The sequence below is a fragment of the Coenobita brevimanus genome, chromosome 37 (assembly GCF_032717465.1).
Source record: "Coenobita brevimanus isolate Jiangsu-jjx chromosome 37, ASM3271746v2, whole genome shotgun sequence".
Taxonomy (NCBI): Eukaryota; Metazoa; Arthropoda; class Malacostraca; order Decapoda; family Coenobitidae; genus Coenobita; species Coenobita brevimanus.
In genome coordinates this window covers 687,275-707,274 of record NC_136990.1, presented here as the reverse complement: position 1 = coordinate 707,274, position 20,000 = coordinate 687,275, and the positions used below count along the sequence as shown (strand labels likewise).

The 20,000-nt window shown below is 44.3% G+C and overlaps 1 protein-coding gene across 1 annotated transcript in view; it reads left to right on the top strand.

Annotated features, from left to right (window-relative positions):
- Positions 1–8,313, top strand: part of LOC145396378 (uncharacterized) — a 21,701-nt gene extending 13,388 nt beyond the window's left edge. The window contains exons 5-8 of the mRNA XM_080269771.1: positions 1,905–2,094; positions 3,568–3,685; positions 4,899–5,134; positions 6,277–8,313. Of these exons, the coding sequence (XP_080125897.1) occupies positions 1,905–2,094; positions 3,568–3,685; positions 4,899–5,134; positions 6,277–8,313 (2,581 nt within the window). The remainder of the gene's footprint in view (positions 1–1,904; positions 2,095–3,567; positions 3,686–4,898; positions 5,135–6,276) is intronic.
- Positions 8,314–20,000: the final 11,687 nt, after the last annotated feature.

Sequence of the window (20,000 nt, the reverse complement as noted above, 5' to 3'; positions counted from 1 at the left end):
GAGAGAGAGAGAGAGAGAGAGAGAGAGAGAGAGAGAGAGAGAGAGAGAGAGAGAGAGAGAGAGAGAACTGGTATTTTTAAAGTTTAACCTCAGAAGAGAGAGAGAGAGAGAGAGAGAGAGAGAGAGAGAGAGAGAGAGAGAGAACTGGTATTTTTAAAGTTTAACCTCAGAAGAGAGAGAGAGAGAGAGAGAGAGAGAGAGAGAACTGGTATTTTTAAAGTTTAACCTCAGAAGAGAGAGAGAGAGAGAGAGAGAGAGAGAGAGAGAGAGAGAGATGGTGGTGTTATAGTTTAGCCTCAGAAGGAAAACTGATTTGCTTTTTTTTTATTTCTTTATTAAGGACTTAATCATTTTCTTCTTCTAAACAGGTTCCTAAGCACGTACATTAATAGTATTTATTTAACCTCTCCTTGACACCGCTAAGAAGTTAATCCCGAGAATAAGAGGTCAGGCTTGGAGATAAGGCTTAACTTGATAGATAAGAGCCTTTGAAGGTAGAGAAAAATTATTGCTACCTAATCTAAATGAGCCTAATTCACCTATCCTCATCTAGGGCATCAGCACCTGTGTGATTATAGTATGTAGTAAAAGGAACTATAATTTATTCCCTTTATTCCCCTTCGTGATACTCTTTCAGCGATGAATTATACCAGTCATCATTCATCACCTAAATCACTATCAAAATATTTTCTCACTTAAGGGTATGGTGAGAAATACCCTTCCTTAAGCACTGTCTTCAGGTTAGGTCAAAACTGCAGCATATTCACAATAAAAACAGTCAGTATGTGAGTATAATCCTTCCACATCAACAATTCACGACACTAAAATCATAACACACACTACTGTACTTCCCGAATGAGCTGATGATGTAGGAGAGGGAGGCTTGTAAAAACTGCAGCAATTCCACAGTAAACACAAAGGCAATATGTGAGCATCTTCCACATCAGCAATTCACGACGCTGTAAAATCATAACTCAACTTCCCGAATGAGATGATGGTGCTGGAGAGAGACGCCTGTATGTGGTGGCACCGATATAACCAGGCGGCTCGACTGCCTGGTTATAAACAGGTCTCTTAGTTACTTCCCTAGCACCCATTAGGAGGATGTTGAACTCCAGAGGGGTAGTTTAAGTTTACAATCAGCTGGGTTCACATTATGAGCCTGGAGCAACAAAATAACTTAATAACGAAGCTATTAATTTTTCTACTTTCCTTTTCTCACTTAGGCTGGGTGACTTCTTCAGATGTAGTTAATATCCTAAGGAGAGGGTGATTAAGACCATCTGGTAGGAGGAGGCAGCTGCAAAATCAATCATTGTGTTGAAGAAATTATTAAGGATGATAATATTCTTTGCTGTTTTCTTTTTGTCAGGCTGCGAACGTCTTCAGGTGAATAAAGTCGTCAGGTAGCAATAAGAATAGAGTATAAAAGGTCTTACTGTAGAATGGAATTATAATGGAACTTTCTCCCCCTCCTCTCTCTCTCTCTCTCTCTCTCTCTCTCTCTCTCTCTCTCCCTCTCCTGTTACCTTATCTACCTATGCCTGTCTGTCTGTTACCTTATCTCTGTCTGTCTGTCTGTCTGTTCGTCTGTTTTTCTCTGTCTCTCTCTCTTGCACCTTTGGTACCTTATCTGTTTGTCTGTCTGTCTGTCTCTCCTCTGTTGCCCTATCTGCCTGTCTATGTCTGTCTGTCTGTCTGTTACCTTATCTATATCTGTCTGTCTGTTCGTCTGTATCTCTCTCTCTTGCACCTTTGTTACCTTATCTGTCTGTCTGTCTCTGTCTGTCTGTCTGTCTCTCTGTCTGTCTCTCTTTCTGTCTCTGTCTCTGTCTGTCTGTCTGTCTCTCTGTCTGTCTGTCTGTCTGTCTCTCTCTCTCTCTCTCTCTCTCTCTCTCACACAGGCTAGGGGACTTCTTCAGCTACAACAGTGGGTGTCCCCAAGGCTGGATGCAGATCAGCGAGAGAGACAGGCCCTACACAGACGGCTATTGGTGTGGTAATGGCCAAGGTTTCAATGTCTACTACAGTGAGACCTCCACTACTACCCTAACTCTTAAGAAATTTATCACTATGGATTATATACACTTTGAGGTGAGTCTATAGTTCTTTCACTCCAACTTGGCTCAAAAATTTCTCTTATGCAGTTCCACATAGCTCAGTGTCTCTCTTTTAAAATCGCTTCTTCGTGACTACCATCATATTTATCACCGGGTTATATACACTTTGGGGTGAGCGTTCCTATACTCATTTTACTCTAACTTGGCTCAAAAAATTCTCCTTTGCAGTTCCACATAGCTCAGTGCCTCTTAAAATCACTTCTTCGTGACTAGCATCATATTTATCACTATGGGTTATACACACTTTGAGGTGGGTGTGTCTATAGTTCTTTCACTCCAACTTGGCTCAAAATATTCTCCTTTGTAGTTTCACCTAGCTCAGTGCCCCTCTGTTTAAACACTTCTTCGTGACTAGCATCATATTTATCACTATGGACAATATGCACTTTGAGGTGAGTGCTCAAATAATTTCCCCTTTTGCAATTTCACATAGCTATTGCTCATTTTAAAATCACTTCTTCGTGACTAGCATCATAGTATCAATAATCTCAGTATAACTCAAAAGATGGAGGGATGGCGACTTAGGCCAAGTTGGAGTGAAAAGAGTATAGTAAGTTTGGAGTACACTGAAAGAGAGAATAGGGAAAGTGATGAAGTTTTAGGAATGTATGAAGAGGCTGCAGGAGGAAAGGAAGCAGGGAGGGAAGGGAGGAAAGAAGGGATGTAGGGAGGGAAGGGAGGGAAGTGGGGACGTATGGTGGGGAGGGAGGGAAGTGGGGATGTAAGAAGGGAGGGAGGTAAGTAGGGATGTAGGGAGGGGAGGGAGGAAAGTAGGGATGTAGGGAGGGAAGGGAGGGAAGGGAGGAAAGCAGAGAAGTAGGAGAGATTGGAGGGTGTATCATAAAGGGAGCACAGGGAGGTGTGAGTGGAAATACAGGGAGAAAACACCAAACTCTGTATTATTAGGCCCCTACTACTTCTGTAACTTGTATGGAATTGATCACCATGGACTGTGTGTGTGTGTGCGTGTGTGTGTGTGTGTGTGTGTGTGTGTGTGTGTGTGTGTGTGTGTGTGAGAGAGAGAGAGAGAGAGAGAGAGAGAGAGAGATTATGAGGCTGAAGTTTCTGGGGCCAAGAGAAATATTGGACGGGAAAACCAACACAACTTTTACGAGACGAGGACCTCAAGACCTGCCCAAAATTGATGTGTGTGCGTGCGTGCGTGTGTGTGTGTGTGTGTGTGTGTGTGTGTGTGTGTGTGTGTGTGTGTGTGTGTGTGTGTGTGTGTGTGTGTGTGTGTGTGTGTGTGTGTGTGTGTGTGTGTGTGTGTGTGTGTGAGAGAGAGAGAGAGAGAGAGAGAGAGAGAGAGAGAGAGAGAGAGAGAGGAAAGTATACCCTCTCCCCTCACCAGCAACCTTCCACAGATCACAAGAGACAACTAAAATCAAACTCTATATACTATCCACTTATCATACCTTACTGACCCCCTCCCACACCACCCCCTCAGGGCCTGCACCAGTCACCCTTCAGCTTTCGCCTCACGTATAAAACCCTGAGACGGAGGGATGCTGTCCTGCGCTACGGGAACTCCTCGGCACCGAAAGACAGGGGCGAGCTGGCTGAAGGTAGGTCACTGGGTCATGGTAGGTCAGGGTAGGTCATGGTATGTCGTTGGGTTCATGGTTTGTTAGGATAGGTCACTGGGTCTTGGTAGGTCAGGGTAGGTTAGTTTGCCATGGTAGGTTTGGTTCATGGTAGGTCACTGGGTCATGGTAGGTCACTAGGTATAGTAGGTCAATAGTTCATGGTAGGTCACTGGGTCATGGTAGGTCATTGGGTCCATGGTAGGTCACTGGGTCATGGTAGGTCACTAGGTATGGTAGATCAATAGTTCATGGTAGGTCACTAGTCTATGGTAGGTCACTGGTCCATGGTAGGTCAGGGGAGGTCACTGATTCATGGTTGGTCATCTGTCCTCTCGGTCGTTCAGTGTTATTATTGATTCTCTCTCTCTCTCTCTCTCTCTCTCTCTCTCTCTCTCTCTCTCTCTCTCTCTCTCTCTCTCTCTCTCTCTCTCTCTCTCTCTCTCTCTCTCTCATACAGATTCTTAGTTAAATTCGCATTCTCGATTCTCCTTATTACTCATTTAAGTATTTGTTTTTATTTCGCCCACAACACCTACAACCACACCACATTCTACCAAAACTATCACTATACTCCTTTTACACTAACTTGGCCCAGATTTTCGTCCTTTTACAGCTTATTTTCTATGGCTCAGTAACAGAGACATATACTATAGCCCTATATTCCTTCTACAGCACTTCTTCGTGATTAGCACCATACTTTTGTGTTTATTGTTAAATCTCAGTATTCAAGATGGAGAGACGGCAATATTAGGACAGGTTGGTGTAAAAGGAGTCTAAACCTCTACATTCTTTCCATAGCACTTCTTCGTGACTAGCATCATATTATAGTGTTTATCTATTGCTACAGGTCAGTCTTCAAGATGGAGATATGGCAATTTAGGACAAGTCAGAAGAAAGAGTCTGTAGCTCTACATTCTTTCCATTGCACTTCTTCGTGACAAGCATATCTTAGTGTTTATTGTTACAGCTCAGTATTCAAGATGGAGAGATGGCAATTTTAGGACAGGGGTAGTGTAAAAGGAGTCTTGCTCTACATTTTTCCATAGCACTTCCTCGTGACTAGCATATCTTGGTGTTTATTGCTACAGCTCAATATTCAATACTGGGAGATGGCAATTTTAGACCAGGTTAGAGTGAAAGGAGTATAGTAATTGCCTCACCTGAACTTTGGTCCCCCCTTACTCCTCCCCAGGTTCTCTGTGTCACCGCATCTTCCTGAACTGCGACGAGTACAGGTGTGCAGTACAGAGCCCCAATTTCCCAGGCCTCTATCCACGCCACGTCACCTGCCACTACCTCATCCGCCAGACCCGTTATGTTCCCTATGCACGACCCCTCATCACCGTCTACCAGGATAACCCACTGAGATTCAACGTTAAGGCCACCTCTGCCCTCCCGAGCCAGGAACCGATCTCCTTTGGCCTGCAGGTAGGGACACACATGGACTCTGGGGTAGTAATATTGATCCTAGTGCTTTAAAAAGTGGCCTTCACGTGGTGGCACCGATATAACCAGGGTCCTCCACTGCCGTGTTACACAAACGTCCCTCAGTTCCCATCCTATCCCCTGAAAGGATGATGAACTAGGTAGGACATCACAATTGTAACTTGAACAGGCTATATGAGAGACTCGAAAGGAGAAGAGTAGCTGAAATTGGCCTTTCCCCCATGCTGGAAAAGTATGAACAGAGAACGGGTGCCCGTAATGAGATACATGTGCCTATCGAAAAATTTGTACGGCCATGTTTGCGTACGTCAAGAGTCTGTACTGTTGGCCACGCATGTACCTGGGACAGTCATCATGAAGTGGAGGTCTAGCTACAATTTCTGACGTTCATGCATCACGGCTACTTGGTCGTTTCAACTCATATTTGGCACCTTCGTTCATTCATGTCAGCGCCACCAAGAAATATGTCAGTCTGTCAAGGTTTTCAAGTGTACCAAACCTTATACCTCTGTTGCACATTGAGGCTGTCCCAAGTTCATATGTTGCCAAGGTTACTTCAATAGAACACCAATCTTTAGTTTTCTCGTCCTTATATTATGAAACAGCGAACGAAACTTTTGAAACTCTCCTTCAGTAATTCCGCATGTATGTCTACTCCTGCCTTAAATACGAGAATGACATTATTTCTGAAAACGTGAATTGTATTTTTCCACTCACAATGTTTGGCTGCTGAGAAGAAAAAGCTTAATAACTTCGATTATGGAGAAAAAAACACTAAGGTAAATATATTGTTTAGAGAGTGTATATATGGCTAAAAACTAAAAATGGATAATCAGCCCTATTTTTAGATTTGCTCTCCAGTTTCTAGATTATCTGGGAAGAGTAATTGTATGGACGTAACAAAAGCACATTAACTTCTTGTCCTAGTTTTGATGTTACCTCCTTTACTACAATGACAATATTTTCATCTAATCTCATTACTTCTAGGAAACTGCTCAACTAGCTAATGACCTCTCTTTCTCTCTCTCTCTCTCTCTCTCTCTCTCTCTCTCTCTGTAATTTTAGGGATTTTTGGGGGGTGCATAATAAATAAAGTTAAAAAGATTCTCTGCTCCTCTCCACAGATCTGGGAGTCTTGCGATCTTGTACACGACCACCTTCTTGTGTATGACGGGAACTCCACAGAAGCCCCTCTACTCCTTAAGTTCTGTGGCACTGGTCACCTGCCGCCCATCACCTCCACAGGATCAGATATGCTCATTGTGTTTAGTACGTCACGCTTTGATGAGCCGACACAGGCGTCTCTTATGCCTATGACGTTCGGGTTTGAGTTAAATGTAAACGTGACATATCAAAACATGGACTCTCGCCAGTTCGCTCGAAATCGCCAGTGCGTCTTCCACATCTTCGGCGCCAACAACTCAAGCGGGGAGTTATCCTCGGTGGTCAATACGCAGCCTCAAAACTCCTCCTGTGTGTATCTCTTTCACGGAGAGCCACATGAGGTCGTATGGATTCATTTTCGCAAGTATGAGATCAACCCGAAAATGGGACACTACTCGTTCAACATGACCGAGTGCATCAACCCACTAAGAATTTACAATGGCAACTTCTTTGACACCAACGCGCCCTATGGATCTCAACGTCGTGCCCGCCTGATTAAAGAACACTGTACATCACGGCCTCCCCCTATGTGTGCTCGAGAATACCTACCACCCAGAACTGGTCACCTCTCGCCTGTGAAAGCGTGCACCAGAAATGAGAGCTATGTGGCAAGTGGTTCAAAGTTGACTGTGGTGCAACACTATAACGAATCAACTGCTGCCCTTGCTATGGACTTTGTGTTACGTTATGAATTTGTCAACACTCGTCCTGGTTATCACCCCACCAATGGCAGCGAGTGCGACTTTGAGGATATTAGTGATGGGTACTCTCTTCGCACAGGCCGAATCTCGTCACCCCGGACATCAGTGTTGTATGGACGGTGGGGTCGGCACAAGCTATCCTGCCAGTACCGTTTAACTGCTCACAAAGATGAAGTAGTGAGGGTGACCATTACCAAGTTCCACAGTGTGTCTCGCTCTTGTGTCACTACCACCAATAACTTCACTGGCAGCTTCGACTGTGACAACCGTAATGGCCAGGTGGCGTCGCTGGTCGTGTCAGAGTACCCTTGGCAGGATATCGAGGTCCCGAGACTCTGCACTTGTGACTACTCGGCCATTCCCATCGAGTATGAGTCCAAATCGCAAGAACTGAGGCTCAAGTTCGAAGTCAATAACATGGACGAAACTCATGACTACCTTGATTTCATGTTTGAAGCTCAGTATGAATTCGTGAAAAAGTCTTCCTGTAAGAAAGAGCAACGTCTTCAGGGCACCAATGGTGAGATTGTGTTCCATAAGGCCAACCAAACAGAAAACAAGCCATGTGACAGTTACCCCTGGCTTCTTCAAACGTCCGATCCCAATAAATCAATTTACTTCAGAATAAGAGGGTATGATCACATCCATAAAAACTGCACAACCACAACGAGATTATTAGTGTTCAAAGTTGGTCGGCTGCGGCCAGTAGGCGTCCTGTGCCCAGACACCACAAGCAAAAAGGTGGTGGAGTTATACAGTTTTGCATGGCAGGGCTCCGGGACGCTGGTGGAGCAGTCGACAGATAAACTAGTGCTGGAGGTACTGGGTCGTGAGGGGGGAGCTACAGACTTGGGTCCACACATTCTCACATGGCTACAGGTGTCTCCAGCACGCCAATATGACTGGTCTTCCGAGGGCATTGTCAAAGGCTGCATGGAAGAGTGTCCAGAGCTGGGTGTGTGTATCAGCAAGGACCTTTGGTGTGATGGGGTCCACCACTGCCCCTCAGGTCACGATGAACTTATTGCTCACTGCTTTTTCCAATCAGTACCCTGGGTTTACATTGGGGTGGGGTCAGCACTGAGTATTGTGCTTCTGGTGGCAGTCATTATCTATGGCGTGGCTAGGTTGCGGGCTGTCGACAAGAAGGCTCACAACCACCAACAAATACCCACCCTTCCCACAGCTTCAGAATCCCTCTTTTCCTCAGATAAAGACATGGCTGAGCATGATGGTGGCCTCACATCTTTATACAGCCTCGATTACAGTGAGGTGGATTATGTCACGACCTTATGAGGGTCAGAGTACTTAGCTCCTAGTAATAGTAGTCATAGTTTAACCTCGCCACCAGGAGTACGCCCACGCTCAAGGACTTCCAGTAGTACCTTGCAGAGACGGGGAGGTAGACATGAGCTACCTCCCCGCCCATCTGCCACCCTACCCCACCCACACCGACCACGAAATGTTATCAAGGAGCCACGAACACGCCCACGGACCTCCAGCAGCACCATGCAACAACGATCCGATAGACATGCACTGCCACTCCATCCGTCTGCCACTGTTCATCCATCTGCCACCCTACCCCACCCACGCAGACCTCGGGACTCTAACACACAACCACACACACGCCCACGGACCTTCAGCAGTACCTCGCAACGACTGTCGGATGGACATTCACTGCCTCCACATTCATCTACCACCCTACCACACCCACGCAGACCACGGAACCTCAACATGCAGCCAGCGAGCACCCACAGCGATGATGATTCCCGTCCTCAATGGCCCACTGCTCACCACCCACCACCGCCCCATAGTCGATCCTATCAGTACACTCTCGCTGCCCTCAACACCCACCCACTGGCCGCACTTAATACACCCACTAGTCACCCACGTCGTGCTCAATAGTGGCTCACAGGTAAAGTTGGTGTGCTCATGTGCTCAGGCCTTGATTACTGGTGCTGCTCCCTGGTGTTGGTGTAGGAATGTCCTACACCAACACCATACAACATTATGCTAGCAATACCCTACCACCCTACTTCATAGTTCACCATTATTCAACAACATACTGACACCACAACACACCACAATGACACCACACCCATCACCACACATCACATCACACACTCCATCACCCTGCCACCAGTCCTTGACACCACACTTCACCACACTAACACCACACCCTCACCCCATCATACATCATATTCTTCTTACCACAAAATACAACTCCATCAGCCCACCACACACCACACCATCTCTCCACGATACACCACACCTCACCACACCACCCTACACTCATACCACATCTTCACAACACACCATAATACCACCCCATCACACACCGCAACACACTATACAATTACTCCACCACACACCACACCACCACTTCACCACACATCATGCCATCACTCATCACGTTACACATCGCATTGCACTCATTCCACACCACACAGTACCACATCACCTCACACCTCATTACCACCACAACACACCACACCACCACTCCGACACACATCATACCATCACTGAACACATTACATCAACATTACACTCACAGCACGTTATCACCACACCACACCACCCCACACCACAGTACCACCACACACCGCAATCACAACAATTCACCACACACCACAGTACCACACCATCACAATACCGCATACCACAGTACCATCACACAGTATAATTACAACTCACCACACACCACCACACACCACTAACACCACAACACACCACACTAACCCACTCCTTATGTCAGCACCACACATTTTATTTATATTGTTTAATCCACGTATCTGTCTCCATTTAAATACGAGATTATCCTTGTTACTTTACCTCCTTCACTCCGTTTTCCTCATTATTGTTATTTTGTAAGAGAGAGAGAGAGAGAGAGAGAGAGAGAGAGGCCAATAATTCACTATTATTTTTATCTATGTGTATGTGAAAAGAGTCTGTAGTGTAAAATGAAAAAACTCTTCACTGTATATATGTATGAATGTATGTACAGTTGGCAACACATGTACCTGGGACAGTGTGTGAGGTGGAGGTCTAGCTACAATTCCCAACCATCATGCATCACGGCTACCTGGTCATTTCAATTCATACGTCGCACCTTCGTTCATTCATGCCAGTGCCAGCAACAAACACTTCATTATGTCAAGGTGGTCAGGTGTACCAAGCGCCACACCTCTGCTACACCTTGATGCTGTACCAGGTGTATATGTCGCCGACTGTACATGGTATATTCTCACACACTGTTAAAAAATCTATGCTGTTTTCTTGTATACAAAGTAATGTTTAATAGACGTTGGTTTGCTTGGCCTTATGTTTTGTTATTCTCCTCTCTCTCTCTCTCTCTCTCTCTCTCTCTCTCTCCCCCCTTTAATTGCCTACCTGTTTCATTTGTCCTTCCATTCCACAATCTCTTCGCCCTTCCATCTCCTCCCTCTCTCTCTCTCGTCGACAAAATTCAGTCATTCTCACGCCCTTAATTCTCTGTCTGTCTGTCTGTCTGTCTCTCAGGTAAAGAAGTCTTGTACTGAAAGGGTTAATGAAGGCTTTATTTAAATCCTCTTGTTTCGAAAGTAAATTGAAAACTGATAGATGGAGATAACATGAATAAATAAATAAATAAATAAATGTATAATGGACTGCCACTAACTCTGAAATATAGCCTCCCAAATCCTTTCCAACACTGGACACCCACAGAAGAAGAAGGAAAAAGAAGACCATAAGACGACGATTGGATACGTTGCTGGCCCAAGGAACACAGAACAAGGAGCCCCAAGGAACATTAACCTCTATTACAGGTACTTTATATCACCTGAACACGAGGGTACAAGAATATGGCTTGCATTTGGTCGTCTTTGATCAAATCCTCACTAAACATAATTGGCTTCTGCACATCCACATACTTGCTATTTCCTGAAGGTTTGGTGAAAATTCGTCCATAACTTCATGAGATATTTTGGTAACAGACACACACAGACACAGACACAGACATAGAAACACACACACACACACACACGCACACACACACACACACACACACACACACACACACACACACACACACACACACACACACACAATAAATAGTAATGTGAGCCCCATTGATCATCTATTATTAAACCAGACGAACCACCAAACTTAACATGACAAACAGCTACCTTCCTCCAGCGCGTCCTCTTCAAGATTAAGCCTCGTATATCAGTATCTATGCAGCACTGGGCACTACACTCCCCCAAAGTCTCTCTCTAGGCACTACACTCCCTTAAAGTCTCTCTCTAGGCACTACACTCCCTCAAAGTCTCTCTCTAGGCACTACACTCCCCTGAAGTCTCTCTCAAGGCACTACACTCCCCTAAAGTCTCTCTCTAGGCACTTCACTCCCTTAAAGTCTCTCTCTAGGCACTACACTCCCCTAAAGTCTCTCTCTAGGCACTTCACTCCCTTAAAGTCTCTCTCTAGGCACTACACTCCCTTAAAGTCTCTCTCTATAGTCTTCACCATAACCATCTTCTCCCTTGTACATATGTTATCAATTGGACGTGTTACAAAATATTCTCACACACTGTTGTTAAAAAAAAATCTATGCTGTTCTCTTGTATAATAAAGTAATATTTGGTACACGTTGGTTTGCTTAGCCTTATATTTCTGCTCTCTCTCTCTCTCTCTCTCTCTCTCTCTCTCTCTCTCTCTCATACAGGACAGTACAATTAACCATCACAACAGCAGAAATCACGGTCTTTCCTCAACCAGACAGCACCTTGAAAAGCAAACTAATACCTTACATAAAGAACATGACAGGAGGATGCTAAGGATGACAGAAGGAGTTTATATATTATACACCATTAAACCTCCTGCCATAAACATACAACTGCCACAATCTTCTCTCACATACATACATACATGCATACATACATATATATACAGTATATACATAAATACATACACACATACATACATGCATATAAGCATACATACATACATATAATAACTGCCACTATCTTCTCCCACATACATACATACATACATACATACATTCATACATACAGTAACTGTCATTTCTTCTATCACATACATACATACATACATACATACAATAACTGCCACAATTTTCTCTCACATACACACATACATACATACATGCAATAAGTGCCACAATCTTTTCTCATACACACACATACATATTAACATACATGCATACAATAACTGCCACAATCTTTTCTCACATACATACATACAATAACTGCCACAATCTTCTCTCACATACATACATACAATAACTGCCACAATCTTCTCTCACATACATACATACATACAATACCACAATCTCTCTCCCATCAAACAACACACAGCAGGACCCTATCTGATTGGAGTGGGCTCAGGTGTGCTCTGTATTCTGACTGGCTGACTACCTGCCCTTCACCGTCACCTGAGCCATTAATGAGGCATACGTAGCAGCTCACCTGCCACCTACCTTCTCTATCTGGCCTTCCACTGGCGAACCGAACGAATTACAAGGCACTGCGGGGCGAAGGAGAGACAAAAACATAGCATAACATTAAAGGAAACAACTATATGATTGACGGCCCTCCATCCTTTAATTCTGCAACTTACTTCGTCTTTATCTCCACACCTTCTGTCTTTATTCATCTTACCTCCTCCTACTATCGTAACCAATGCCAATCCAGCCTTCATTCCTTCCTGACCATTCCTATCTATCTATCTATTGCCAGACGCCTTAATCCCGTAAGGGGTGGCCACAAACGAATCGCCTCCATGTCTCCCTCACCCCCGCCATTTCACTGCCCTGCTCCCAGTTCACACACCTCTCTCTCATGTACCTCCTCACTCCATCCCTCCATCTCATCCTTGGCCTCCCCTTTCCTCTCCCCTTCACTTCACTCACATACACTCTCCTTGTCAGTCTCTCATCTCCATCACTGACCACTCCACCAAGCAGTATACCCTTAAGATGACCTACTGATGGCTGAAAGATGTATTGAGTAATCTAAATCTGGACACTTATTAATCTGAGCAACAAACATCATATCTTCGCCAGAAGCATTGAGAAAACCACATATCATACAATACACTCACCGCTGCGGACTTCAAGTAAATAATACAAAATAATAAGAGGAAGAGAAAAGAAAGAGGAGGAAGAGAGGACGAAGGATGAGAGAGGAAGTGGAGGAAGTTGGGTGTAAGAGTCTCGACACCAAGATGAAAGGTGCACAAACTTCCTTAACTTCCACCCAAAACAACCATGAAAATAGATGAAGGAGAAGGAGGAGGAAGAGGAGGGTGAAGAGGAAGAAGAAGAAGAAGAAGGAGAAATAATCATCATCATCATCATCATCATCATCATCATCATCATACGGACCTCCTTTCCTACCCAAGGGCAGGGTGAGGAGTAGCAATGTCCAGACAGCCCAAAATTGCCCAATCCAATGGGCCACGCTTCCATTCACTCATCATTCAAGCCCCCGGAATCCTGGCTCTATCGGATACCCCAAAAACATTCACTACGTTCTGTAGCTTCACATATCGTAATAATAATAATAATAATATAAATAATAATAATAATAATAATAGTAATAATAATAATAATAATAATAATAATAATAATATAAAGGAAGAAGAGTAAGAGAAAGAGGAGGAGGAGGAGGAGGAGGAGGACGAGAAGGAACGGGAAGGCATGAAGGAAGAAAAAAAGGTTGATGAGTGAAATGAGGAAGGAGGACGAGATAAAAAGGAGGGAAGAGGAAGGGGAAGAGAAGAAAAAGAGGAAGAGAGAAAGAGAGAAGGAAAGAGAGGGAGGTAAAGAGGAAGGGAGAAGAAGAGGGGAAGGACTGAAAGAAAGAGGAGGATAAATACAAAGGAAGATGAGTGGAAGGAGATTGGAGAATGAAAGGGAAGAGAGAGAATGGAGGAAGGAGAGAGAGAGAGAGAGAGAGAGAGAGAGAGAGAGAGAGAGAGAGAGAGAGAGAGAGAGAGAGAGAGAGAGAGAGAGAGAGAGAGAGAGAGAGAGAGAGAGAGAGAGAGAGAGAGAGAGAGAGAGAGAGAGAGAGAGAGAGAGAGAGCGCCATGATGAGAGTAAGAATAAAGAAACTAAAGACTTAAAGAGACAGTTCATATAGATGTAAGTAAATATGGACCGTGATATGAGAAACATTTTTTTCCCCTCTCTCTCTGGACCACGAATATTGCCGTCTCGAGTGTGTGTGGGAGTGTGGGAGGGTACGAAGATGTGTGTGTGTGTGTGTGTGTGTGTGTGTGTGTGTGTGTGTGTGTGTGTGTGTGTGTGTGTATTACTGTGGCACACTCTCACTCTGATGCCCACACAACAGGATGAGTGTTTGGGGAACAGAGGAAGGACAGAGACCAAGGCCAGAGAGGCAGAAAGAGTACCAGGAGAGATGACACAGGCGAGGAAGGAAGCTGTGAATTGTCAAAGCCTTTAGCAGAACTTTCAACATAGCATTAAAAACAGAAAGGTGACAAGAGAGGAAGCTAGCACATGTATTTTCAGTATTATATAAAGGTATTACATCACAACTATACTCCTTTTACATTAACTTGGGCCAGATTTTCATTTTGAAGCTTATTTCACGTAGCTCAGTGGCAGAAAAAGACAATCCTACAACACTGCATATTTTCCCTAGCACTTCTTCGTGACTGGCATGGTATTGTAGTGTTCATCTGGTCCTATAACTCAGTATTTAGGCCAGGTTAGAGTAAAACGAGTATAGCAAACTACTGATCAGTGAGCAAAAGACGAAATCCATTGACATCACTCACCTCAACTCTCAGACAATGTTTGATAAAGTTCCCCCCCAAAAGAATTGTTCAAATTTTAAGGCACATGGTTTAAGTAGTAATATATTCATGTGGACCATCATCCACTCACTTGATGTAGTGCTGCCTACTTCTTCCTTTCCCTTTATCATTCTTTTTCTGTGCCTGCCCTCCTCTCTTCCTATTTCTCCCATCTTTCCTGTCACTTCTTATTGCTTTTCTTTCCTTTACAGGTGGCTTTACATTGAGTGACAAGCCAAATGGTTTCCTGTAAGCCAAGAAACCATTTACAACGCTGGGTGGTAACCATATAACCAAACCATAAGTGCTCCCTACGTGTCAAGTGGGTTGGTGGAGGGTTAGTGCCCCTCCTTGTAAAACAAGTAACTCAGAGTCAAATGGCCACCCCGTACGGGATTATGGCGTCTGACAATAGATAGATAGATAGATAGATAGATGAGTAGTTGGCGTGAAGAAGAAGAAGAAGAAGAATGGGAGGAGGAGGCGGAGGAGGAGGAGGAAGAAGAAGAAGAAGAAGAAGAAGAAGAAGAAATTAGAGAGAGCTGAGTGAAGAGTGACAAAATTTATATTTACATTCCGAAACCAATCATATGAAAAATATTAAAAAGTAATGCATGTGTTTAACTTACTGTACCCACTGACAATATTTTCAGAAGATGCAGGAAGACAGTATAATTAAATAGCCTAATAACAAAGCAGGATGTATGAATTTCACAGCGCAGTCAAGTTACACTAATAGTAAAGGAGAGAAAATTACCGACAGTTCTCAAGCCATATAAAGCAAATCAACCCATATTAAACTGCCTTGAAAACATATTGAAAAATGCTACATTCCCGTGTATTAGATTGTGGTAAGTCATAGCATTTATATATTTAATGTTAACTGCTTCTGTGGGCCGTCCTACAGGTACAGTCACACTAAAAAGTATCGGTGTACACATGACGCGAAGCAGTTTGAGACACCGGACGATGGCTGCTGGAAACTGAACAACGATTATTTTCCCCACGCTGATAAACTTGCTCTCTCAAGGACGCTGTACATGGCTTGTTTGTGGCATTTACTAGTACGTATTGATATTATATTTATAGCAAAGTAGTTACAAATAAATCTTACCGAGAATTCATGAGCTATAAGGGCCCTCTTGGATATCATCGTACCCTACCTGCGCGATATTTTGGGGTGACTGTACATTAGCGATCTTGTGCCGTGTAGGGATCCGCAGTCCCCTTGTGGTGGACAGAGCCTCACCAGGGTCGGATCAGGGCCCTTCCCACGGCGAGGTGCAGGGAAATATGAGGTTTGGCTCCTGGGTGAATGCCGCAGCTGCTCCACCCAGGATGCACAATGCCATCACGTGAAGGCTCCGTTAGTGCCAATTGGAGTTGTGGAATTTGCATATGGAGAGGAAGTTGAAAATGATGAATGATGATGTCTAGGGATGAGGATAGAACAGAAGAGTGGATACGAAAGGAGAGAGGAGAAATGAAAGGAAAGAGGAAAAGAAAGGAGAGGAGAGAGAGGAAAATGTGAGGAAAGAAGGGGAGGGAGAAAGAAGGGGAGGAGAGGGGAGGAGAGGAGAAATGAAAGAAGAAGAGGAAGGAGAGAAGAGAGAGGAAAATGTGAGGAAAGAAGGGGATGTGAGAAAGAAGAGGAGAAGAGTGGAGATGATTGAAGAAAAGACAGAAAAGATGAAAGGAGAGAAAAGGGAAGCGAAGACAAATGAGAAGGGAAAAGAGGAGAGGAGAGGAGAGGAGAGAGGAGGGGAGAGGAGGGGAGAGGAGGGGAGAGGAGAGGAAAGGAGAGGAAAGGAGAGGAGAGGAAAGGAGACGAGAGGAGAGGAGAGGAAAGGAGGGGAGAGGAGAGGAGAGGAGAGGAGAGGAGAGGAGTGGAGAAGAGAGGAGAGGAGAGGAGAGGAGAGGAAAGGAGAGGAGAGGAGAGGAGAGGAGAGAGGAGATAAAACGAGAGGAGAGTAAAGCAGGGTAGGGGAGAGGATGGCATAGATAAAATAATGCCAGACAGACAATTATGGTGGAAACTGGTGTTGTGAAATGTTATATGGAGGGGAAGGTAATAAAGATGAATGATGGTGTCTGGGGTAGGGGGAGAACAGGAGAGGAGAGGAGAGGGGGAAAAGAGGAGAGGAGAGAGGAGAGGAGATGAGATGAGATGAGAAGAGTAGAGAGAGAGAGAGAGAGAGGGGAGAAGAGGAGAGGAGAAAAAAGAGGAGAGAGGAGAGGAGAGGAGAAGAAGAGGAAAGAGAAGAGAGAAAAAAAGGAGGAGAAAGAAGAAGAGGACAAGATAGGAGAGCAGGAAAAGGGATAGAAGAGAGACGAAAGGAGAGGAGAGGAGAAATGAGGAGACGAGACGAGAGAAGAGAAGAGAGAAGAGAGAGAAAGACAGACAGACAGATGGGCAAATAGAGAGACAGACAGACAGATACAGGAAGACAGTGTGTGTGTGTGTGTGTGTGTGTGTGTGTGTGTGTGTGTGTGTGTATGAGAGAGAGAGAGAGAGAGAGAGAGAGCAGCTCCAGAAGAGAGAGAAAACCCGTGAGAGAGTGGGTCGTCAATGAGCTGTCCAATAAACAGGGTCTCTCTCTCTCTCTCTCTCTGTCTCTCTCTCTCTCTCTCTCTCTCTCTCTCTCCAAACCTGCTTGTAGTCATTATTTCTCTCCCTCTTTTCTCATCTTATCCTCCTCTATTTCTCCTCCAATTCTCCCCTTCATCAATGTAATCTTTTCCTCCACACGAATCTTATTTAAGTTAGGGGTCTAGCGGTGAAAAAATTAACTGTAAATCTATTCCCTTCAGTTCCAAATATCACTCCTTATCTGAGAGAGAGAGAGAGAGAGAGAGAGAGAGAGAGAGAGAGCTGTGAAAGAATGCAGTGTTTCCTTTCACATTTATTTATATATTTTCTTGTGTCTTTATTATTATTATTATTATTATTATTATTATTATAGAGAAGTACTGCTGTAATTTCTCCTGTTTCCGATTTCTATTTCTTGTTTTAATCGTGTAGGAAGGAAGGTAAGAACCACACTTTTCTCCTAGGTCACACACACACACACACACACACGTATCTATCTATCTAGCTTTCTGCCTACCAATCTATGTATCTGCGTATGTATCTGTCAATGTCTATCTATCTATCTATCTATCTGCCAATCTATCTATCTATCTATCTATTTTCCATTCCATTAAGCTACTCAAAATCTTCACACAACCCATCCCTAACCAGTGTCATACGCTTGAGGTCTGACACTCTACCTTAACACCATCCGATGACTGACTTATCCTCTCACCTATCACCACTTCGACACTAAGACCGACTGTCCATTGTGATATATTGCTGCCCTGCCTCCTATCACCACTTCGACACTAACACCCACTGTCCATTGTGGTATATTGCTGCCCTCCCTCCACACCTATCACCACTCTGACACTAACACCCACTGTCCATTGTGGTATATTGCTGCCCTCCTCATCTATCACCACTTCGACACCAACACCCACTGTCCATTGTGATATATTGCTGCCCTCCCTCCTATCACCACTTTGACACTAACACCCACTGTCCATTGTGATATATTGCTGCCCTCCCTCCTCACCTATCACCAGTTTGACACTAACACCCACTGTCCATTGTGCTATATTACTGCCCCCCCCTCCTATCACCACTTTGACACTAGTACCCACTGTCCATGCACACCACAAGGAAGGCTGAGGTCAGGAGTGGAGTGATGGTAAGAGGGAATTCTTCTGACATTTTAGTGTTCATTACTGCTACGTGGAAAGCAATATTAATTTAGACAACATGAATTATAATATTTTCTATACATATTTACTACCAGGCTACTTCTATCTATCTATCTATCTATTTATAGCCCGACGCCCTAATCCCGCAAAGGGTGACCGCAGACAAAACGCCTCCAAGTCGCTCTGTCACCCGCCATTTCACTGCCCTGCTCCCAGCTTACACCCCTCTCCCTCATATACTTCTCCACTCCATCCCTCCACCTCATCCTTGGTCTTCCCCTCCCTTCCCCCCCCCTCCACCTCACTCACACTCTCCTCGTCAGTTTCTCACTCCCCATCCTCTCCACATGGCCAAACCACCTCAGTGTGTTTCTCCTAACGCTTCCTATCACATCCACATCCACACCACAACGCTCCTTCACTTCCTTGGCCTCCCCCTCCCTCTCCCCCCTTCCACCTCACTCACATACACTCTCCTCGTTAGTCTCTCACTCTCCATCCTCTCCACATGACCAAACCACCTCAGTGTGTCGCTCCTAACTCTTCGTATCACATCCACATTCAGCTTTTTGTAATTCAAGGAAGAAGGAACCCAAGGCCAGGAGCCCGTAAGACTGATCCCTCACAATAAATAAATAAATAAAATAGATAAGATAAGCCTGGAAGTTATAAAGAGGATGATATAGATCTTAACTATGCCCTTAAGGTTATAAAATATCCCTTGAGGTGAGATAAATCGCTTGTGGAAATGCGATAAGGATGAATATATATAGTAAATGGCATAATACATTCACTGTTCCCTCTTATAGGCCAGATAAAGGCCATAATTTTCATCTGCTGCAGCTCCCTAACACCGATTCCTTAGCGATTTATTTTTGGACATGGCTGGTTAATATCTTATGTACGTTATTTATGTAGAGAGGAGAGAAGAGGGGAGAAGAGAAGATGGAGAGGAGAGAAGAGGAGAGGAGAAGAAAAGAGAGGACAGAAGAGGGGAGGAGGAGAAAAGAGAGGAAAGGAGAGAAGAGGAGAGGAGGAGAAAAGAGAAGAGAGGAGGGATGAGAAGGGAGACAGCCTATGTATATAAACAGACAGATGGCGATATTGGAAGGATTTATTTAACGCAGAATAGGATAGTAAGATGTAATAGACAAAATAATTCGCTAAGGAAAAAGTGTTAGGTAGCTTAATATCCTTTTGTACGCTATTCATTTAGAGCATGGCGATACTGGAAGGATTTATTTTACTTAGAATAGATCAGTTAGGCGTGATAGACAAAATAAATCGCTTACGAAAAAGTGTTAGGCAATTTACTGAGTATCCTTTTGTACGCTATTTATGCAGAGCGTGTCGTTATTGGGAGGATTTATTTAACAGAAATAGGGCAGTTAGCTGTAATAGAC